The 24,480-nt window shown below is 36.0% G+C and overlaps 1 protein-coding gene across 9 annotated transcripts in view; it reads left to right on the top strand.

Moving 5' to 3' along the window:
• Nucleotides 1-24,480, top strand: part of pam (peptidylglycine alpha-amidating monooxygenase) — an 81,122-nt gene that overhangs the window by 12,229 nt on the left and 44,413 nt on the right. For 8 of the 9 annotated variants that reach the window (XM_066711267.1, XM_066711268.1, XM_066711264.1 and 5 more), the window contains exons 2-5: nucleotides 14,037-14,301; nucleotides 16,979-17,099; nucleotides 20,601-20,658; nucleotides 23,456-23,543. In XM_066711267.1, coding sequence (XP_066567364.1) covers nucleotides 14,210-14,301; nucleotides 16,979-17,099; nucleotides 20,601-20,658; nucleotides 23,456-23,543 — 359 coding nt within the window. In that variant the 5' untranslated portion in view covers nucleotides 14,037-14,209. Of the gene's footprint in view, nucleotides 1-13,811; nucleotides 13,922-14,036; nucleotides 14,302-16,978; nucleotides 17,100-20,600; nucleotides 20,659-23,455; nucleotides 23,544-24,480 lie in introns of those variants that run through there. The other variant, XM_066711260.1, reaches the window with a different exon arrangement.

Genomic DNA, 24,480 nt, shown 5'->3' with positions numbered 1-24,480 from the left:
GATCAGGCAGATCTATTTAAGTACACCTTCCTGGGAAGAAGTGGAAATTACGTAAATCATCCTCTCGGTGTCTTTTTGAAAACCGTCGTTAAACGAAATGGAGTGAAAAGTAACTTTTCTGGCTTCTGCCTCTGGGCTACAATCGAATGAACACTGCCTGTGTGTCTGTATGAGACCAGGCCAAGGAGACGGTGATGGCCCAATAATGGTTTCTGATGTCAGCGGGTTGGGTGAATTTGTTGCTAGGTTGCTGCTGTGAGTGACAGGAGGATCTGTGTAGCACCTGGAGAAAATGTGTCATCACAAGCAACAGCGTGAGGAAAGTGTTCAGATTTTGGGCTTGGGTGAAAAGCCATTGTTGCATCTATTGTAACATCTACAATAACCTACTGATTAACTTCTTCTGTACCACATTTATTCAGTACGGTGCTCTGCCTTTAGCCTTTCAATGTGCTATTCAGATAGATCTGTCAACAAGCATTAAGTACTTCCTTGCAGTTGTGGCCTACCATAAGAAATCACAGGTCCATTTTAATCCATTAAACTCTTGATTCTTCAGTGTTTGTAGCATTGCATGTGAATCTGCTGAATCTGCCATTAACTATATGAGGAAGAAACAATGCAATACAGAGCTTATTTGCTTTAGCTTTAGAGCTCAGTATGATTTCAGTGTTTAATTCACTGAGACATTTTGTTTTTGCAGCCAAAGCCAATCACAAACCCTTGATGTTAAATATTTAGACTTAATACAATTACTGTAAAGCTTCCATAATTTTAGAAATCTAAATTAGGATTCACTCTTTGAAAAGGTAATCCTTTTGTATAAAAATGTAATGTATAGACTTAGTCAAGTAGGTGTTCTCTAAACTTCAATTTGTAAAACTGTATTAATACATTTAATTAAAAATGGGAAAACACTACTTTGGAACTGTATTGCACCTCTTCCCGTGCAAGCTTCAACTTATTGCTGTTCTCTCCAGCAAATGTTGTAAATGTTTTTCCCCTTCTCGCTCTTGCTGCTTTATTATGATGGGCTGTGATGTTCACTCAAGATGTGAAAATGACTTTGGAGAGTGATCAGGCAAGTTGGCTCAGTGCAGATGTTATTTCCGTACCACAGTGGATACTGACGCTAAAATACATGAGGCAATTGTATTGCTTTTAGTTTCTCTCCTTGTCTTTTTTTAAAGTAATGCATGTGTAGATCTTCTCCTTTAATACTAAAAAAAAATCTGGTTTCAATTCATTCAAATGGAAATCTGACATTTTCCATTATAGCTGCTTCCTTATATTGTGATATGCATCATGTGTAGGGTTAAAGACAATGTTGATGGAAAGCCTTATAGCTTATTTCCTGTGTTGCAAAATCTAGAATAAAGAAATAAATAACAAACTTTACATTTTGTCTTCCACATTGTACTCCTAAGATTGGAAACTTGAACAGGCTTCCATGGAATTTCCTTGTTGAAAATCTGAAACTGATCAGTCTTTTTCCAAATGGAAGTTAGCTCATCTTTGACACTCTGCCAAAACACCAAACAATACATTTTTTTAAAACTACACTTCAGTTTGATTGCCGTGTAGCAGGATTGTTTGTCCTTGTGCAGTAACCTGCTCGTAGTCTGCTTGCCTTGTGTAGAAACGTCATGTCACTCATGATTAAACTAACAATATGTTTAAACCTCCAGGGGTTTACATGCATTGGCTTACTCCCTTGGCAGCAGATAAAAATAAAAAGTGCAGTTTACTGAAATGTTGATGTTGCTCAATCTATTCTTTTGCGTTGCTGATGCTGTAAGTGGGCTGAAAGAGCATTGACTAGGTCAGTGTTACATAGAACCCAAACTATTCAGAAATGACCTCTGTATATCACAAAATGCATAACAAAGGAATCGTTGTGACAGTGTGGAAGCCCTTGATTGCTTTAATGAAGAGTGTCAAGAATCCATGCCAGGGTTTCAGAAATCAACCTGAAAACAAGGAACAGTGTAGGCTATACATTCATTTTGTGATGTGTGGGCAGCTGGATGGCATGTTTGACAAATGCTTTATTTCAAACATTTATGTGTGGCCCAACATTGAATTTCGGCCTACAGTTGCTTTGATGGCTTAAGTCATGCTAAAGTTATCCTATTTCATGGAGTGTTGCAGTTGGTTAATTACTTCATCAGATACACTTTGAACAGAAGGGTAGAATAATTGTTTAAAACATTGTTTAATTACATTTTCAAAGTTAAACATTGCCTCAGTGGTACATTGTTCTACAGAGACCAATATGATTAAGGAAGAGAAGCCTATTCTGTTGAAAGAGAAAAGTGTGGATAAACAACTCACCTAATACTACATCACTACAGGGAGCCCCTGCCACGATTTCTGCATAATGTCTTTAATTAAAGAAAAAAAACTGTAACGATCACTGTAATTGCTTTCACATATCCATGATAATACAGTTCAGTTAATGTTCAGGATTAAAAATACACTTATTATATATTGAATTAAAAGTTTACATCATTCACTATAATGAGCAAATTGGTTATTTACATTCCTTCTAATGTATTGTTGTTATAAATAGAGGCCCTCATTTGTCCATATTGATGACTATTTCATGGGGAATTATTCAGATTGCACTGTTTCTGAAATAAAACCAACCTCTGTGATTTAACATGTTTTGTGTATGCAGACAGTTTCAGACGAGGCTTACTAATTTATGTTGCATCTGTCTGAGGATACGGAAAATCTCAACACAGTGGGATAACCACTGAACCAAGGACTACCTCTTCTCTCATTGATTTGTTCAACAGTAACGGAGAAGAACACATTGTTTCCTGGCACGTAGTCTGACGCCCTGCAACGTCCAGCTCATTCCACATGCCTCTGGACCTCAGACCATCACCCTGGCCTTGGTTTAATCTATAAAGTATTCTCTCTTCACAAGTTACAGACAAGTATATATGTGTGATTGACGTTATTTATAATGATATATTACAGAATTGTCCCCTTAGGGGCAACTGAAATGAGATCGCACACCAGCAGTAGTGTACATGACCCTTATAAATTCTACTCCATCTAGTCCTTTGAGAGGCAACACACCACCAAAGTAACAAGCATGGTCTCATTATTGTTCAGATTTATTAACCCTATAGGGTCGGAGTCTAGATCATGTCTAGATCAAGTTCAAATCTCACAGTTATAGTGTGTGACCTTTCTCTGACCTTCAAAGGAATAAGTGTAAAAGGACCCATCTCTGTACGTGGATATAGCTTTGAGAAATAGAGATGAAGGACTGAAAAACTGCAGTTCTCTGTACTTGTATCTATTTATTAGTCAAGGTTCATGAAGCAAAATGCATTTTGTGTTTTGGTGACTGGTGCCAAATAAGAATGTCATGAAACGGAGTTCCCAGCAGACACCCGTACAGTGAACCTGAAGTGACAAATGACATGGAGTCAGAAACTTCTGACAGTGTCTTCATATCCTTACATTATTTATTCCTGATTTGCGGTGTCAGGAGCTCCTGTTACTTTATAAGGAGATGCACTTGAATATATATATAGTATGATAAATTACTCTCTTCCGGTTTGGAAACCTCCTTGCTGAGAGTGTTGCACAGGTTGAAAATGCAGTGTACATTGTAGAGAAGAACTGTACATTTCTCGAGTGATTTGTGATTCGACTGTAAGCCGCCAGCTGCTAGTTCTTGTTTTTCTGTTTCCATGACATGCATTCTTAAGTGGTTTGAAAAGTGTGTGTGTGTGTGTTGAGGGGTAGCTGTTTAAGGTCATTGAGTCTTAAATAAATGGCCCAGCAAATGAGGTGGCATATGCCTATGAAATGGCCCACTGAGCAGAGTTCTTGTTTTGTGTTTGATATTCTTTAATTAACAATTCGAAGTTGGAAGTGTAATAAAATTGTGTAAGCGCATTAAGATATCCTTGTCTATATTACTCAAGGGGGACTTCTCAACCACATCTGTCAGCACATGAAGACTAGTGACTGCACAGCAGCACAGCTCACCTTTATTTATGAACTGTAAGAGACATGGTTTATTGCTGTTGGTTCAACTCCAAGGAGCAATGAAGATTGAGTTTTACTTTACAATGCAGTTTTAGAACTCTGCCACGGGATATGTGGTTTTACGTTTGACATCTTCTTTTTCTAAATGTTTTGGATAACTGGTTTGCCTAGAAATGAAGACTTAGGAAAATCTCCCCTTTTACAGTTCACAACCATTATATTACATATACAATACCCTGCTTTGTGAAGAAGGGCACTGAAGGACTACTGCAGCTGTATTTGGTATTGCAGGAACACAGCTTTAATAGGCCTTTGGAGAAAGAATAAGACACGCTGAAAATAATTATGGTCTATCATTCCGCTGTTCTCTACTCCCTAATTTTACATTTTCTACATGATAACTGCATATGATTTTTATTAGATTTTTTTCCTGTCTTTTCATAGTGAGCACCATCTCAGACATCATAATAATGAGTCATGTATCAATAGGGACGGAAGATGTACATTAACATAGAATAGCACAAAGTCATAAGAATAGCACACAAAATAATTAAGGTTCCCAGAATACAGTGCTAGCTTGAAAAAATATTGGTAAAGGTATCAAAGGAAAGCACTTTAGGCTTTATGTATTTACACTGTAGTGGCTAAACATCCCTAACAGTTGTTGCAGTAGACGGTAGTTAGGATGCCTTAGTATGTAGAAAAATATAATTGCTTATTAGAATATGGCAGTTGGTTAGGCAGTGGTTACACATTGGAAATTGTACCAAAGCAGTAATTTTTTTAATTAAAATTTGCATTGCAAAAAGACTAAAAGGGGGGAATAATAACCTAGTATGCAATGCCATTATATTAGCTGTTTCAGACGGTTAAGATACAATTTAGCCTAATTTTTAATATTATAATTGAAACTTTGATTTACTTGTAGATCATAGTAGCTTTGAATTAAATTAATGTCTGGTTTGAAGGCAAAGACATGTTTGCAGATTGAGCGAGCTTCCAGTTTGCGTCATATCTGACCTTTCCCATTGTTTGTCATGTGCGGGGGAGTACTTCCTTTTGGCATGGCCTTGTATCACCAAACACTGCGTTCTAATATCTTACAACGTATGAATTGGTCTATCCTTGCAATTTTAAAAGAAGCTGTATTATGCATGTTTATTCCCTTCCTTTTCATGAAATGTCCTTGCAATAAAGTCTACTTAATAGTGTTGAAGAACAATGCTTTACAATCCCTTGGGTGGAAAAGATTGGAGATGTCAATAAAAAACTAACATATAATAAAATAACGTACAAATGTGCCGAATGCTCATAATTACATTTCACAATTCTCTCATGAACAGACTCCTCTAAGTCAATCAATTTTATAAAAAAATATCAGTTTCATTTTCTGAAATATATAGACCTACATCATTCAGGGGAAATTCTTTGTCTTGTGGATCTGCCCATCACTGGATGCAAGGTAAGAGTGCATCTAAGTGTGGAGAACTACACTGACTATGGGATTATCCACTTTTCAGATTCTCTTAGGAGTTTCCTTAGATATTGTAGAAGTCTTGTATCGACTGTAATGGCTGTGTCATTAAGTGCTGTTATATATCGATGTCTCTTTGTCCTTAAATAAATATAAAAGTAATGTAATTGGCAACGGTCTTTGGAATATAGATGCAACACCATAATCAATAATGCTGAAAAGAAGAAAAAACAATTGAGAGTTAGGAAGCCGCATTGCATAGATAGAGCAATTCCAAGGTATTTTATATTGAGTCTTTCCTCTTCCTCTTGCTTTTCTACTCTGACATTGTGAATATGGTGCAAATGAGGGAAATGTATTTACTTTAGTTGTGGTGAATTTGTTCAAAAACCTTTTTTCATGTGTTTTTTTATTTGTCTTGTGGAGGAAAAAGTATACAAGATTATGAAGACTCCACAGAAACCATTAATTAACAAACACAAGGAAACATCTTTATTGATTTAAAGAGTTTTATGACTGAACAATGTTGTTTACTTTTCAGACACCTAGAATAGGCAAACTTCTGAAGTATTATATTGTTAATGCATCAGCAAACACCAAGCTCTGGACAGGGAGGCCTATCGATCTTATTTTTATGGAAAATGAATGTGACCTTCCTGCTGAAGCAGAGCCCTAATTTTTAAAAGCACCTGCAGTCATGATGGGCTTACTTTGTATAAACTGTCATTACATGCTTGACTTGCTTTAATGGCAGGCACAAAACACCAATAATGGGTGACATGTTTAACAAATTGAAGTCTGTTTCTTGACTTGTACATTCACTAAAGAGCAGACACTGTAATATTACACATGCTGTAATGGCATCTGCAGTTACAGCAAAAGTACAAGAGAATTAAATGTACGTTGGATAAGGTCTGTTGTGTAAAAATAAATAAAAAATCTTTAGGTCTTTAAGATGCAATTATTGTATTTGTGTTTTTCATTTGCAGGTTATTTTCAGTTTGTTTAAATTCAATGTTGGAATTGTTCTCAATTAATACAAGTAGCAAATAAAATCCACACAACTCCCATTCTCTCGCCGGACTGCCTTTTAAGTGTCAATATGGGAAGCAAACTCCCCTTCCCCTCACTTTATATCACCTGCTTCTTCTCAATTAACACCCCTGTTGCAGCTTCTTGGCTCATTCCACTAAGTAGAAGGGGGGGTTGATAGCTTCATCCTCAGGCCAGGCTCTTGTCCTCTCAGCCAAGCCAGGAAATGCCAGAATGTTATTCTTATTGCCAATCCACCCAGCACTCAACATCATGGGGTTGTGTAAAGCTCCTGAAATCAGTGGCGCATTAACTCAGTTGATGGACTGTTATCCCTGGCTGTTTCAGAGGAACAAACCAGTCTCTGAGGACAGACTAAAGACCGGTGCTGTTCTTGCTCGAAATAATGAGACCAATGTCAGCTATCCCATTGACTCAAATGATTTTAATTCTGTAGTGAGCTGTAGTTTACTTGATTTTTTGTTTGTTTTTGTTTTTAACTTTCAGAATACATACATGTAACCCAAGGACTCTAACAACATTATACAGTAAGGTCCATAAATATTTGGACAAGCACACAATTTTCATCATTTTGGCTCTGTACACCACCACAATGGATTTGAAAGGAAACAATTATGATGTTCTTTAAGTGTAGACTTTCATCTTTAATTTAAGGGTAGTTGCATCCAAATTGGGTGAAGGGTGTAGGAATTACAGCAAAACGCCCCAAGAACAAGCAGGAACTAAAGACCGCTGCAGTACAGGCCTGGCAGAGCATCACCAGGGAAGAAACCCAGCATCTGTTGATGTCTATGGGTTCCTGACTTCAGGCAGTCATTGACTGCAAAGGATTTGATACCAAGTATTGAAACTCACAATTTAATGAATGATTGTTAGTTTATCCAAATACTTTTGAGCCCCTAAAATTGGGGGGACAACATATAAAAATGGGTGTAATTCCTACACCGTTAACCCAATTTGGATGCAACTACCCTCAAATTAAAGATGAAAGTCAACACTTAAAGCACATATTGTTCCTTTCAAATCCATTGTGGTGGCATACAGAGCCAAAATGATGAAAATTGTGTCCATGTCCAAATATTTATTGACCTAACTGTATGCACCCTGATATAAATATGCATTCATTCACCATTATCGTTTCTTATATATATATATTTTTTTGTTTTTTTTTGTTTCCTTTTGCATTTTCCTTGTTGATCTTGTTAGTTAATTCATTTTGAGGATGTGGTTTTAGGCTTTATAAATAATGGGGTTTGGAATTAATATCCATGGACTTTGCTCTAAGACTTGCTCTCAGATAAGACTAATTTAACTTCATCTCTCTGAAGCAGTGATGATGGACATTATGAAAAGAACAGCAATTTCTACAGTATGAATATTATGACCGCAGAGCCAGATTAAAAGCTTTTAGGGTAATATGAGTTACTGAGGAAAATCATTTGTGTTTTTGTTCACTGGCAATGCAAGTTCCTTGTGGACTGTGTAAGGGAACTAAAGTATTTTTAATGATCTCTCATTTGTCATGGTTACAAGGCTAATTGTTGCATGTACCGTAGCATTTTCCCTGGAGAAGTCGGTTATTTTGGTTAATAATAGGAATTGGGGGAATTCTTTAATTAAGCATTATCTGATTATTAAGTGCAATGTCCAAATGTTAAAGAGATGTCAAGCAAAAACATGTTTTTTGAAGGGAGCCTTGCAAGATTTATGTTCTCCAAAATGTAGGAACAAATTAAGCTCTGTGCATTGTATAATCCACATTTTCTTGCATCTTTCATAAAATGCCATTCTTCATACAATGGGTTATTGTGATATGCCATCAGTATGGTGACAGTACTGACATGATTGACTTCATAATTACCTTTCTCGTCTTTTTTTTTTTTTTTTTTTTTGCTTAGTGTTTCTGTAGTGTGCTGCTTCTGAGAAATGCTGATTACACACATATACACATATAAAATAAACCATTTAAGTCAAACACTAGGAGCATTGATATGTCTGATGTCTTTGTCATGAAGTGTTAAGGTTTTTCATCCTGTTTAAGTGATTTTTAAAGAACCCCCAGTGCAGTAACTATTTGTACACCTGCTACCAGTACCAGTACAGAGCTTCTGAAGTCACAGTACATGTTCAGTGGGAAAATCAGACACTTATGCATCTGTAATTGAACAGATAATGACTGTAGTCCCTTGGATTTCAGCTGGCATTAATTTCAGATTGACTCTATACTTATACATCTGTATTTTTAGGAACATTATACAGGTAGCTAATGTTACCAGGTGTGACTTCAGAACTGTTCTGATGATCTTGTTTACTTTAAACAAAAGTAAGGCATTCTTCAAAAGTATTTTTTTTTTCCACAAGTGCTTTTTGAAGGAAATAAAACTGGGCATGCAACCTTGTGATTAGCAATCTGTCTCCCTCCAGAAAGAAAGCATTTTCCAGTTTGGCAGAAGAGTGGGTGTTATCTGTTCTTCATTAATTTAACACTTGGGGTAGTTAGATACAATCTTTTATGATTACTCAAGTCTATTAGAACCACTAGGCACAATATGTAGCTACACATGATTTGTTTAATGACTTGCTCTCAATGTTATTTTTGTTTATGGGTTATATTTGTTCTGCACAAGTATGTTTAAAATATGTATAGGATAAGCACGTTCTATGCAGATGAGGTCAGAGTGGAGATTATCCAGTGTGGGACAAGGTACTGTTTTTGTAAAATCAATAAGAATATGATTAAAAAAAATGATTTTTTTTTCATTTATTAGTTTAATATTGTTGAATCTATTTTTAAATTTCAACCATTGAGCATTGCAAGTCTGTTCTAGAAATATAATAATTAATGAATAAAGGAAAATGGATGGAAGGGAAGAGTAATTTTGCGAAAACATTAATGAAGACTTAAAAAAACAATGGTGAAACCTCCAAGATTTCAATAAGCCATTATGTCTTTAGACACATTTCTTTAGATCAAGTTTAAAAGCAAATTATTAAACTCCTACTTACAGCCATAACAAAGCAATACAGAATACATTTGGTCTTATTAAACTGATCGATGTAATTAAAATTCTCTGCAAGGATTACTTCTGGACAAATCATGCTATAGTTTAATTCAAAATGCCATTCTAGTCAGAGTTTTGAACTCTTAATAATGGTTAATTAGTGAATATTCTTCATTATGTATTTCTGCGAGTGTGCACATTCTGTTGTGTCTTGCTTATTAATAAACAATGAGTGGTCTTACGTCTGGCGATGATAAATGTATGCAGTCAGACCTCAAATTATATTGATATCAGAGACATACCTTCCTTATTTGATCAGGTTATTTTGGCCTGTTTTGCATATCTGACTATGAGATGCATAGCAGTATCAATGGCACTTTAAAAGTAGAATTGCTTAACCAGTGAACACAATGAAAGCAATAATAATACACTGTGTCATGGTTGCTTTCCTCACTCTCATAAGTAGCCCTTAACTTGTCGAATCTTTACAGAGTTTGCTGTTCTGTGGATTATAGTGTAAACCTCAGTCTTTTGCACCAGTCAGTCTTTCTGCATAAGTATCAAATAATGTAGTGGAATTAGTAACGAAAGCTAAGGTATTGTGCTCTTTTATGCACATGGCCACTACATCATTAGTGACAGCAGAGTCCCTTCATCTGCTCTTTCTCAACTTTTATTAATTCTCTGTGGACTGAAACAGAAGCTCCTCAGTGCAAATCAAGACAAGATAGATAGGATTCCTCTTGTGAACAGATGCGGAGCTGAAGATAAAAGGAGAATACAAAAGTCATCATTGTTTAGCATCTCCAGTGTGTTACAAACACTTTTTTGGGGGGAGGGGGTAGGGGGATTTGTACATCAAGGGCTATTTTTGTTTGTTATTTTGTCTTGTCACTCAAATACTGAAAGGGCTGTAACATTCAGATCAAAATGGTGTTTTGCACATTGGTTCTGGTTTACAGAATAGAGTAGGGGGCACCATTTAAATCTGTGTAACATTATTAAATTACATTACAAAAGGGGTAGCCGATATATTGACCACTTTAAGTGAACATGAGAGTTAATATTTCATGTAAATAATATTCCTAGACTCACATTAGCAATTACAATTCCCTTAAAAAGATTTAGTGATCAGTGTGTGACAACAGTGGAGTAATCTGTACAATACCCAATCATATCTATCAGTAGCTATTTTAAAATAAAATAGTCTCTTACTTGAAACAAATGTTAGCCAAATTAGTAGCTGATAAACTGGGTAGAGCTCTACTGTACCTTTCACTATAAACCATTGTCTGTCTTCGGTATTTTCCAAAGTAAAGCAATCGGCCTTGACATTGAGAATGTTGTGGTGCTTTTTCCAGTAATTTCCAGGATTATTAGGAACACCTGTTCAATTTCTCTTTAATGCAATTATCTAACCAACCAATCACATGGCAGTTGCTTAAATGCATTTAGGGGTGTGGTCCTGGTCAAGACAATCTCCTGAACTCCAAACTGAATGTCTGAATGGGAAAGAAAGGTGATTTAAGCAATTTTGAGCGTGGCATGGTTGTTGGTGCCAGACGGGCCGGTCTGAGTATTTCACAATCTGCTCAGTTACTGGGATTTTCACGCACAACCATTTCTAGGGTTTACAAAGAATGGTGTGAAAAGGGAAAAACATCCAGTATGCGGCAGTCCTGTGGGTGAAAATTCCTTGTTGATGCTAGAGGTCAGAGGAGAATGGCCCGACTGATTCAAGCTGATAGAAGAGCAACTTTGACTGAAATAACCACTCGTTACAACCGAGGTATGCAGCAAAGCAGTTGTGAAGCCACAACACGTACAACCTTGAGGCGGATGGGCTACAACAGCAGAAGACCCCACCGGGTACCACTCATCTCCACTACAAATAGGAAAAAGAGGCTACAATTTGCACAAGCTCACCAAAATTGGACAGTTGAAGACTGGAAAAATGTTGCCTGGTCTGATGAGTCTCGATTTCTGTTGAGACATTCAGATGGTAGAGTCAGAATTTGGCGTAAACAGAATGAGAACATGGATCCATCATGCCTTGTTACCACTGTGCAGGCTGGTGGTGGTGGTGTAATGGTGTGGGGGATGTTTTCTTGGCACACTTTAGGCCCCTTAGTGCCAATTGGGCATCGTTTAAATGCCACGGCCTACCTGAGCATTGTTTCTGACCATGTCCATCCCTTTATGACCACCATGTACCCATCCTCTGATGGCTACTTCCAGCAGGATAATGCACCATGTCACAAAGGTCGAATCATTTCAAATAGGTTTCTTGAACATGACAATGAGTTCACTGTACTAAACTGGCCCCCACAGTCACCAGATCTCAACCCAATAGAGCATCTTTGGGATGTGGTGGAACGGGAGCTTCGTGCCCTGGATGTGCATCCCACAAATCTCCATCAACTGCAAGATGCTATCCTATCAATATGGGCCAACATTTCTAAAGAATGCTTTCAGCACCTTGTTGAATCAATGCCACATAGAATTAAGGCAGTTCTGAAGGCGAAAGGGGGTCAAACACCGTATTAGTATGGTGTTCCTAATAATCCTTTAGGTGAGTGTATATGTACTGTGATCTTAAGAGAAACAGGTTTGTAAATTATACTTCTGTTGGCTTGATATGTAGGCCATTCATTTGTATGTGTTTTCAACTTGAAAACAAATCCAAACCTGGAAATCTTTCAAACAGATTTAAAGATAGTTTAAAGTGTGGAAAACAAACCCTAATTCTTTTTGACTTGTTTTTTTTTTTTTCCTTTCAGTTATGAACTGTCCCCTCTATTTCTTAGAGCTCATATCTACAGAATGCAGTTAAATTATGTATATTATTCTACAGTGGCTGGAAACACCTGGTACTACATGTGTCCAAGCCTGCTCTCCAGACACATGATACTTGTCAATTAATTTCATGAGTTTCTGAAGTACAGTGCTCTGTGAAGTTTCAGGTGAAGACATCAAAGAAAGGTCTTCTAGATCAGTGTGATTGGTGCCTGTACATTGTGTCTTACAGTTAATATTGAACATGCCTGTGTCTTCCACTTTTTATTAAATATTATATTATAAAGAATCCGTATTATTTTATGTTTTTTGGAAACAATGGAATGGAAAACTATTCCCCATTTTTGTCCTTTCAGTGTGAACTATATAAATGTATTGACATTTAGTATTGAAAACCCAATACATCTAAATAGTAAAACTTCACTGAAGTATGTTGGTAATGTATTTTATGGCTGGACTTGTTTTTTCTTATGGGTGGAGCATTTTATAATGCTTTAGGGTTTCCAAAAATGATGAGGACCCTTCAACTGTTAACTAAAGAAAACACCAAATTTTCATGTAGTATGATTTCATCCATTGTCTTTTAAAATAACTTCACGGTCTGCGTATCATGTCAATTGTTAAAGCGTGACAAGAGCCCAGTTAGTAATTTTAAACTAATGTTTTGAGAGGTACTAGTTTCATAAGAGATTATATTCAGAAAAGTATTCTTTTCAGATACATTGCTGCCTCCTCATTGTGGTTCATAGATCCTAATAGACATCATATATAGATTTACATACTTTGTTCTATTTGCATTGTTACACATTTGTATGATTTTAAAATATTCTAATCGTATATTTCCACAGTGTGATCTCAGCATTAGCAATACTGTAAACTGTGATTGAGTGAATGGTACTGTATGCGCCCAGCCTTTCACACCCCCTATTTGTGTACCCAGGACTGCTTTAGAACTGCAGTGAAGTGTAGGTAAATCATTTGGGCACATTTGCAGCTCTCCTGATGGTGAACGACTGAATACACTTGTGTGGGAATCCTCTTTGCTGTGAAAAGCTCTTATTGGATTATTGTGCTTGTCTCAGATATCCTTTCTCCCCTGCCTTTTATTTGTCACTGATTCAGTATTCATTTGAATAACTCTGGTGACATGCATCGCATAGTACTGCAGAGTGTTTCTATGTATTTTTAATGAAAGAAAGCAGGAAGAAATAAAACCTACTGCCAGACCCTCGTACCACAGAGCAGGCTAATTCTTACCACATGGGCTGGGCTACAGCTTATGAAAATACTAATGTAATAAAGAGCCCAACAGGGATTTGCTGAGGGCTAATGCTGTAATGTGTTAGTCATCCATTATCTGCTTCTATTTTTGCAGGTTGTGAATGAAGACTGATGCTGTGCTGTGAGATGCCATCCAGCATGTTGAAGGAGTGATAACCTGCAGATTTCTTTTTTTTTTTTTTTTTTTTTTTTTTAAGCTGGGAGCGAGGCAGAACCTCTGGGAGGGAAGCACTGGCCGGACTGTCACTTTGCATTTTGTGATTTCCTTTACCGGACATCAGGATTAGAGAGTGGAGTGTCTGTACGTGCGCTTGTGTTGGGAGGGAGGCAGCCTGGATCTGGTGTTCACTTCAAAAGAAAAAAACAAAAGAGCACATCTTCTGCCTTGGTCTGACAGCACATCCCCTTTTTCCTAGGTCGATGGGCTTGTGAGAGAGACACGCTGAGCGACTGCAGAGCCGGTGAAGACCCAGTGTTGAATTGATGCCACTCCTGCTGCTCCGGCTCCCTAATTGTGAGGTCCACAGCTGATAAGAGCTGCACTGCCCTTTCTTCTCACACTAATCAGGCCAGCAACAGCAGGGTGGATATGGGTGTCCTCGTTTGCGCTGTGGTTTTACTCTCTCTTGTTTTTCAAAGCCACAGTTTGGGATTAAAAAGCCCACTGTCCATTTTTAAAAGGTGGGTAATTGTGATATTTTTTTTCTCCTACCTGTATTCAACATATATGACCTATTAAGAGAAAAGTAGTAGTAATGTTGCACGATTTAATTTATAAGCTTTGAGTATTGTTTAGAAATTGTAAATGGGGTTGGAAACTCAGAAATTAGTAGCTCTCTTTAATTGCAATTAAGTTTTCTTTAAATTTGACATTAATTAAGTGCGTTATAAAACCTCTGAAAAATCTCCCCCCCCCCCTCGGATACATTTATGAATCCTGTTTTTCTTCATATGCTAATGTTCTTTCCAGATTGTTAGCGATCTTTCAGTTATATGTTCAGAGTTTATAGATGTATCTTATGCAGCTAAACTAAAATTCAAAGGAGATGAAACATGATGCATCTAAGATTCCCACATGAAAATTGTAGACATTTTTCATACCTTAGGATGTTATGAAGTACTTATTTCAAGTGAATCTGTTTTGTGATTCTACAGCATTCATGCATAGCATGTGGATTCGATAGAGGAGACATGGACCGATATTCTGTTCTAGATCTGCGGTTGACTGATTGCTCAAAACAAAAAAATGTATTGCAATCAAATTAAATAACTCAAAACAAACTACCATCAGTGTCACTGTAATGCAGTCTAAAGGCTCATTCACACTAGAGGTTTATTTTGTAATCAGTGCGGTTCGGTTCTTTTGGAGAAGAATGTGAACAACGAATTTCGATTGGAAAATAACTGAGTTCGGTTCGCTTGGAAATTTTGAATGTGATACTGGGAGGTCTCAATTCTTTATCAAAAAGAAAACAAACTCCACATTTCACCCAATAACGTGTAGTTTTGACTTTACAGTACCAGTTATGATAACATGCCCATTTATGTATTTATTCATTTACTTATTATTAACAGTAACATCAGTAATCTGACAACAATTGGATATTGGGCAATATTCATAAAGGGTGTTACAAAAGCTATTTTTATTTTTTTTCTAAATGGAATATAATGCAAATTAAAGTTAACATGTATACATCGGAGCATACCATTTTATATAAAGATGCTGCGCATGAGCCAGTCATTTTTCAATAATTTTGTGGCTTATTTGTACTTTTGTTTGTGTGAGAAAATAACTGTCAGAAGTAATTAATTGCTATAAAAACCCTTTGTTTAATGTATTATGTAAAGTAACACTATGTTTGGTATGGCAGTAGCAGTAAAATAGTGTTATTGTATATTTGTATATAGGCAAAACAATCACCAAGTGCAACACTGATCATAATATAAATATAGCAGCATATTGTTGTGTTCAGTAATTGCATACAGTGTGTTAAATATTGGATGCGTTCATGATACAGACAATCATCACAGATTCTGAAAATGAATTGCTTTGCTGGTCAGATCTGCGCACATTCTACATGTGAACACACCCGTGTATTATTCGGTTGTATCAGAAGTAGACTACTGCATGTAGTTGCTTTTTTGATGTCATGTGTATTTGTTATTGTACGCGTTATGCTGCCTAATCACTAATCATGTAAATTGTAAATGTTTTATTAATACAAAATGAACCCAGCTCACTTGATTATTGCAATATGAACACAAGTGATCTGATTCCTGAGAAAACAAGGAAGTGAACCACGACAATGAACCCGAGTTAGTTTCCAAACGAACCGAGCATGTTAGTACGTGAGACAAGTGTGAACAGCGAGCACACTGATACATTGTTTCACAGCAACGATCCGAACCGGTTTCTTTTAAAGCGAACCCAGTGTGAGGTGGTAACACGTTTGCCTGTATATAGATGTTATATACCAATAAATCATGCAAAATATAATATCTGACATATGTGTGACAATAGTTAGCATTACATACGGCAACCTGTTGGTTCATCAATAACTCTAATAATAACTCTCATCAATAACTCCATTTCTAATGACCCGGTCCATTTCTTGTCACAAGTTCTTGTTAAATGTGCCTTAACCTTGTTAAAATGCGCCCCTGTTTTGATTGGATACATCAGTTAACAAGGACATTGCGCATCATTTGCTGCCAATAATTTTCCTGCTCCATTCACACAGACCCATTGCCGGCAAATTGCTGGCAATTAGACTAGGAACCTAGCCGGAAAATTGCCGGCAACGATTTGCCGGCAATAACCCATTCACACGGACTTTGCCAGCAACAAAATGCCGCCAAATTGCCAGCAGTTGTTTCTGTGCGAATGGGGTGAAATAACCAATGGTTAAAGCATAGAATATAATGTTAAAGGGACTTGTAAAGAATTCTGCAGTACAAACTGTCTCCTTCACTGTGATGCCAGCACTGCAAACTTATGGTGAATTTTAGTGTAGATGATGATGATACAGTATAGCCTATATCCTCTCCAACCAATTCAGTTCACTGCGGGTTGAAGGTCTTCCTGTCAGTTAGGGAAGTGACAACGCATTGGCCAAGTGTGCTGTTGAGAATATGGTTGCAGATCAGTTGATTTGCCCTTAGTACTATAACAACAAAGTCCTAGGTTCACTTACTATAAATTTCATTGAGGTTTTTCCTCTTATGATTCCTCCATCTAGTAGTAGACAGACAGTAGCTCATGAAGTCTACTTATTAAATGGACTTTTATTGTAAAGAAACAAATAAACCCACAATGAGAAACATTTTAATTGTAACTATTTTTCTTTGTCTGGGACAGGTATCAGGAAAGTGTATTGTCCACTCCTGGTGAATGCACTCGATCCAGACAGCCCGTTATTCCACCTAATGCCCAGAATTTCTCTCTTGATATTCGCATGCCAGGTGTGACACCCACTGCGGTAAGTTGAAAAGGGACATCACAAAAGATACTCTATATCTGTGATTAATCTGCATATGAAAGATAAAAAATGTACATATCATGTTTAAATAAACTAATAATACATAAACCATTGAAACACACTCACTATTGTTTTTCCCCTCGAAGTGTTTTTGCATATAAACTAAACCTTCAAGGTACTGTATGTGCTGAAAATGTTATACTTTAAAAATCAGCCATTGATCATTGCTTTAAATATCTTAAGAAAGGAGAAATGATCCTGTAATGTATACATATCATTATTTATTATGTAAGGATACATACATTACAAATATATATATATATATATATATATATATATATATATATATATATATATATATATATATATACACACTCACCTAAAGGATTATTAGGAACACCTGTTCAATTTCTCATTAATGCAATTATCTAACCAACCAATCACATGGCAGTTGCTTCAATGCATTTAGGGGTGTGGTCCTGGTCAAGACAATCTCCTGAACTCCAAACTGAATGTCTGAATGGGAAAGAAAGGTGATTTAAGCAATTTTGAGCGTGGCATGGTTGTTGGTGCCAGACGGGCCGGTCTGAGTATTTCACAGTCTGCTCAGTTACTGGGATTTTCACGCACAACCATTTCTAGGGTTTACAAAGAATGGTGTGAAAAGGGAAAAACATCCAGTATGCGGCAGTTGATGCTAGAGGTCAGAGGAGAATGGGCCGACTGATTCAAGCTGATAGAAGAGCAACTTTGACTGAAATAACCACTCGTTACAACCGAGGTATGCAGCAAAGCATTTGTGAAGCTACAACACGTACAACCTTGAGGCGGATGGGCTACAACAGCAGAAGACCCCACCGGGTACCACTCATCTCCACTACAAATAGGAAAAAGAGGCTACAATTTGCACAAGCTCACCAAAATTGGACAGTTGAAGACTGGAAAAATGTTGCCTGGTCTGATGAGTCTCGATTTCTGTTGAGACATTCAGATGGTAGAGTCAGAATTTGGCGTAAACAGAATGAGAACATGGATCCATCATGCCTTGTTACCACTGTGCAGGCTGGTGGTGGTGGTGTAATGGTGTGGGGGATGTTTTCTTGGCACACTTTAGGCCCCTTAGTGCCAATTGGGCATCGTTTAAATGCCACGGCCTACCTGAGCATTGTTTCTGACCATGTCCATCCCTTTATGACCACCATGTACCCATCCTCTGATGGCTACTTCCAGCAGGATAATGCACCATGTCACAAAGGTCGAATCATTTCAAATTGGTTTCTTGAACGTGACAATGAGTTCACTGTACTAAACTGGCCCCCACAGTCACCAGATCTCAACCCAATAGAGCATCTTTGGGATGTGGTGGAACGGGAGCTTCGTGCCCTGGATGTGCATCCCACAAATCTCCATCAACTGCAAGATGCTATCCTCTCAATATGGGCCAACATTTCTAAAGAATGCTTTCAGCACCTTGTTGAATCAATGCCATGTAGAATTAAGGCAGTTCTGAAGGCGAAAGGGGGTCAAACACAGTATTAGTATGGTGTTCCTAATAATCCTTTAGGTGAGTGTGTATATATATATATATATATATATATATATATATATATATATATATGTATGTATATATATATATATATATATATATATGTATGTATATATATAATATAATATATATATATATATATATATATATATATATATATATATATATATATATATATATATATATTCAGCTAAGTGTGGCTGCAGTATTTTGTTTCATTAGTCAGAGATGAGTCACTATTGCGGATAGGGCTGATTGTTATTCTAGGGCTAGGTGATGCATTATTTTGAAATGTTTTAAAGCCGTCTGAAAATTAGTCCACTGTGATGGAAATTTTAAATGTGAAGATGCAACTGACTACATGACATGAAATTGAAATTAAATAATAAATCTGTTTGTTTTGATAATGAAATAACAGAGAAATGCAAAATCTAAAATCTAAAATGTTTCTGTGTTTGCATTAGTTATCACATACAGTCAAACAAGGCAGGGTCTTAAGATGTTTTTGTGGGTGTAGCCTTAAGAGTCGGCTTTAAATGATTAATTGCTGACTAGTTGCACAATTGGTTTTCAGACCATAACTGTGTTGAAAGACCATTATGTTGGCGACATCACTTAAAACCGAGATGTAATTCTCATGGGATGATTACAAAACATCTGTGTTACCGATTCCTTTTAGAAGCAACACCTATTGCACATTGTGCAAGCAGTTAGGTAATGGGATTTGCACTACATTTTCAAGTTAATCTTTTTTGCATTTTGAGCAACATTTCACAACCTGGGCTAGATGATTTCATAAGGAGCTTTAATTTCTTATGGCGTCATGTTTATTATATTATCCTTACTCAATTGAACAATATATTAGTGTAAGTTCATTCTTTAGCCTCTTTGTATTTGTATAATGCATTGGTTCCTGATTTATGTATTCATGATTTTTTGTACACGCATTTGCGGGTTAAATATGAACGGAGAAACCTTAGTGTAATCATTTATAGAAGTAATATTAGATTGGTATTATTACAGATGAGCTAAATGTTAGAACATATTAGTAACCATGTTCCGTTTTAATTCAAGTTTTTTATTATATACAGTTTTATTTTGATTTCAGCTGTTTGAATTGTAAATGTTTGTTGGCAAATGCATTTGATCTTGCATTGGAAGGATATTTTTTGCTGAGGAATGATTAATATAGTTCTTGTGACCCGTATTGGTAAACATAGTAAACAAAGTCAGGAGTCATGGTGGGCCAGTGATTAATACTGTTGCAGATTACAGGGTAAAAGACAGGGTTAGAAAGACACTTATTTTCTCTACATTATTGGATTTCATCTAATTTCTTTAGTCGTTTCAAACAAGATCATATATCTCACTGTGGTTTAAGGTCAGACTCCATGATTTACTGAGGTTGCTTAGTCATGTATTATCCTGACAAAATAGAGACTGGACAGCTATTATATATCTGCCGAGCAGAGGCCTCCTGCCCACCTGCATTATTTCTCATTGATATTTGTATTGGTAGCTAAGAAGTGATATTTGCTTTGTGTGACATATGGTAGCCACACAAATGCAGTTATTTGGTGGCTGCAGCAGCACAGCCTATTAAAAAGTGACAAATCAATACACCCAAATGCTGACTGAGTGTCATCTTTTCACTGTTACATATAGTGATGGATAAAGATTGAAGAGTGTAATTCCCCTTCATTGTTTGTGATTTAAACAGACCTTTTATATGCTGGGAATACAGATTTTAATACAGATATGCGTGGCTGACAAATCAATCTTCAGTCAAATTGAGTTCCAGGTTTTTTTCTATTTAAATATTGGTTTTGTCTTCCACCGTGTTTTAAATGTTGAATGTAAATGCAGATATTGCAGTTTTTTTAAAATATTAAAAAGATGTACAATTAAAAAAATAACTTTGTAACTTTAACTGAAGTTAAATTTATTTTTTATAGTCTGATTCCTACATGTGCATTGCAGTTCGAGTGCCAAGGGAGAGAGACTCCTATGTAGGTGAGTATTAAAAAGCACCAGATTTAATTACTTAATAAGTGGCTTTCACTCATTTATGGTTTAAATCCTGATATAAACATCATTTTACATGCCTGTTGTCAGTGATGGCTTTTGATTTGTTTTGCAGAGAATTCTATACATAAAAATCCAGTTAACAAGCACTGAGTTATATCTTGCAATTAGTGGGTGAATCGAGGTTTTGATTTAATCACAGCCCAGGAATGACTAATGTCCAACATGTTTGTTCTTTTATTCTTTGTCTAGACATTGTTATAGGTGCTACTGTTCTCAATATATTATAGAAGCCTTCACTGTATTAAGGGCCTAGGTACTGTGATTTTCTGAGGAGTTTAGTAACATAGGAAGCCATTTCAAGCATGACGTGCTTCCTTCAACACAATAAATTCATTTGAGATGGTAAATCTTTGCTCTTGAACACTTGCTTTTAAATTAACTTGATTAAGTGCAGAATAGATCTTTTTGTACTGTTTTTTTTTTCCAGGTACAGCTCTTACCAGCTACTATTGTGCTTTAATTTGCATTTTGCTGTAGTGTCAGCAGCAGTAATCCTTTTAGCAGCAATATTGGCTCCCTAAAGGTGTTTTTTTCTAACCTTTAATTATCTAACAATTTCAGTAATACTCTTCTGACACTTTAATAAACTCATGGCGTTTTTGCAGATGTAAAAATAAATGTTTAAAGTAAATTTGTAGAAGTACCAGTACATATTTATAAGTTTTTATGGGTTCCTTTCTTAGAAAAATATAATAAAATAGGATGTCACACACTGAGAATTTTTTGTGGTGTACAAATATTTATTGATGAAACTATAAATACTTATTATTATTCTTCATTTGATGTTTATACAAAATGTAAAAAAAAAAAAAAAAAAAAAAAAAAAAAGATGAGTAATAAAGTTGTTTGTAATTTGCATACCATGGTGACCCTTTTGTGAGGAACAGTATATATGTGGATGCGGATGTTTTTTTAAAGATGACAGGTAAATGACAGTCTGCTTCTGCTTTGGAACAATACCAATTCCTTGTACGCCGTAAATGTAAGCACCATCTGCTTAAATCAGCTGTGTGACATGCGATGCGTAGGTACCATTAACTACCTCCTTCTGTGCCTCTCTTACCAAGACATGACAGTGTTTTTTTTGTGTTTGTTTTGTGCGTTTGATTACAGAATAAGAAGCGTATAAAACGCCGTCTCTATTAATTGCAGTGATGGAAAACAGAGCCACCTTCACAGTTACTTCAGGAGATGCAACTAACTACTAGTGCACGTTCAACACCACTGATATGAAGACTTTTGTTAATCTAGTAATAATTATTTGATAATTCCTTAACATTTGTTTTATTTGTTTATCATGATCAAAGACTTGCTTGTGCATCTACAAGGCAATTAAAAGTTGTTCATGCACACAGAGACTGCTAAGGAGAATGTTGAAGGGTAATGTAACTTGCAGGCATAAGGCATATTTTCATTAAATTCTGCAAATTACTTACAGGGGACCATTTTAATAATGCTTGTGGCTGTGTTTGATTTTAACACAGATGAATAATTTACCCTAAGATGTATTTGACCTACTGAGGTAGTGAAAGTACTGTCTGGTCATGGCAGCTGAGCTGTATCGATAGCTGAAGGGTGTTCCCAAAGACTTGGAGAAAATCTGTGGATTGACTCAATTCAGTCGGCCACTAAATATGATGTCTGCACCTCGTTTTTAATTCACGTGACTTATCAGTAAATAAACTCTTCTGTTTACTAGTGATTAATGCCAAGGCCCTTATTGATTTATTATAACAGACGGCTGAGGAATACACTGTGAGGCTCGGTTCACTCAGACTGTGTTGTGTTATCATGGCATAAGCAATAAGAATTAATCTCCTGAAGGAAAGATTGGTTCTCCTGTGTGATTTTTGAAGAGCATTGATGGAAATGCATGGAAAAGCTTTGAGACTTTTCAAGGCTGGAGCAGTTGGAGGAATTGACAAAAAGCACGAGTGGTACCTGTGGTACTACTCTGATATAGTACAGCCAGGGATCCTTATTTATAAATCCCCAGATCTGAGTTGATTTACTAGTCTAATTAAAGGTTAATAATAATCTGAGACACAGATTTTAAGCAAGTGAACTACATTTTAAATATAATAACTCTTCTTTTAAAAAAACAAAAAAACTATTAAAAAGCAATCAGATGTCATGTTTTATGGAATGGCACAGTTGATTTTGTGTACTGAAAACACTGGGAATTACATTACAAGATATTTATAAACACCTGTTGATATATAATTAAACCCTCAGAAAATCTACATTAGGATGTTATTTAAACCCCATTTGGTGACATTAATGACATGTTGTGAACAATTATGACTTGAATCTGCACTTGTTTACCTTATGATTAAACAACTTATAGAGAAGTTTGGCTTATTAAAATATTGCAGCACTTGATACAGCAAATTAAACGGTATTTCAACTTTTATTTTTTATTTTATTTTCTAAATAACAGCTGAGATGCTTAATTGTTAGTAATTCACTCAAGATTTGATACAGGTGCTTCTTACCAAAAAGAACCATTCATGCTCCAGGCATGCAGCATTTTAATAGTTTTGTTAATGTTTTGTTCATCATAATCTGAAGTGATCCTGCCAATGTTTTTTTTTTTTGTTTACTTAAGAACATTCTTGGGTTTTTGGTTTTAAACTCAAGAATGTTCTTAAGCAAGCATGTATTTGGTATATTACATGATTTATCTCATTCTAATGTAAATGTATTGCTTTGTCTCCTGTAGTTGACTTCACACCTCATGCCAGCATGGAAACTGCTCATCACATGATTCTCTTTGGCTGCAGGTCTCCATTTTCCACTGATGATTACTGGTAAGGATTCTTAAAATGCCTTTTTTTTTTTTTCTTTCGTTTAAATAATTATTTGCCATATAGAACAAACCTTTAATGTTACATTTAACTTTCACTTTTGGATAATAAAACACCTTCGTTATTAGATTTAAATGTAATGACTTTAAAGTAGTTTAAGTATAATTTAATTAAGGGTGTTTTAATACAAGGCCAAAGCTGTGTCTAAATGATGTATAACTGCAGTTATTAAAAGGCCCTTTACGTCTAGATATCAGTGTCTAAAAGACTAGGTCCCTTTCTGCTCCTGAGTTGATAACGTACTGAAATTTAAGCCATCGTTTAATCCCATCAGCTAATCTGCATTTGATGCACTATGCATGTAAATTAATGTATTAAACATCCTATCGACCTCTATTACTGTGGCAAACACTTTATGAACTATATAGGCTCTGTTTAGATCTATGTAAAGTCCACTTATTTTAATGGCAATCTAATTAATTGTGCACAATTGGTCATGCATGTATTACTTTTATGTGGAATACAATGCCTTTTTCCCTTATTATTCTCCACAGCATAAAATCATATATTCTGTATTGATAAAACCTACAAAGTGCCTGGCAGACTTACATTTGATTGAAATTGCTTATCTGTCCTGCTGAAAGTAAACGTCTGTTTTTATGAAGATGAATTATTTCCTTTCTTTGCTTCAATAAGGCTAGTTTAATTACTTTCAGTCCTGCCAAATCCTCCGGAACAAGATGAACAATTTAATCTAGCATTATGTTTTCGCAAGGTCTGTGTTGTAATGCCTTTAAGCATATCTTGTTATCAATTAACAATGATAATAGCTTTATCCTCAGTATAAAGCTTCTTTAAAAATAAATAGTTTGGTTTCTTTATCGTGAACATGTGCAGATAGTGTCATTCATTATTGATTATTACCAATTTGTTGTGACAT

This window comes from Amia ocellicauda, chromosome 8 (genome assembly GCF_036373705.1).
Source record: "Amia ocellicauda isolate fAmiCal2 chromosome 8, fAmiCal2.hap1, whole genome shotgun sequence".
Lineage (NCBI taxonomy): Eukaryota > Metazoa > Chordata > Actinopteri > Amiiformes > Amiidae > Amia > Amia ocellicauda.
This window is presented reverse-complemented; position numbering and strand designations above follow the sequence as displayed.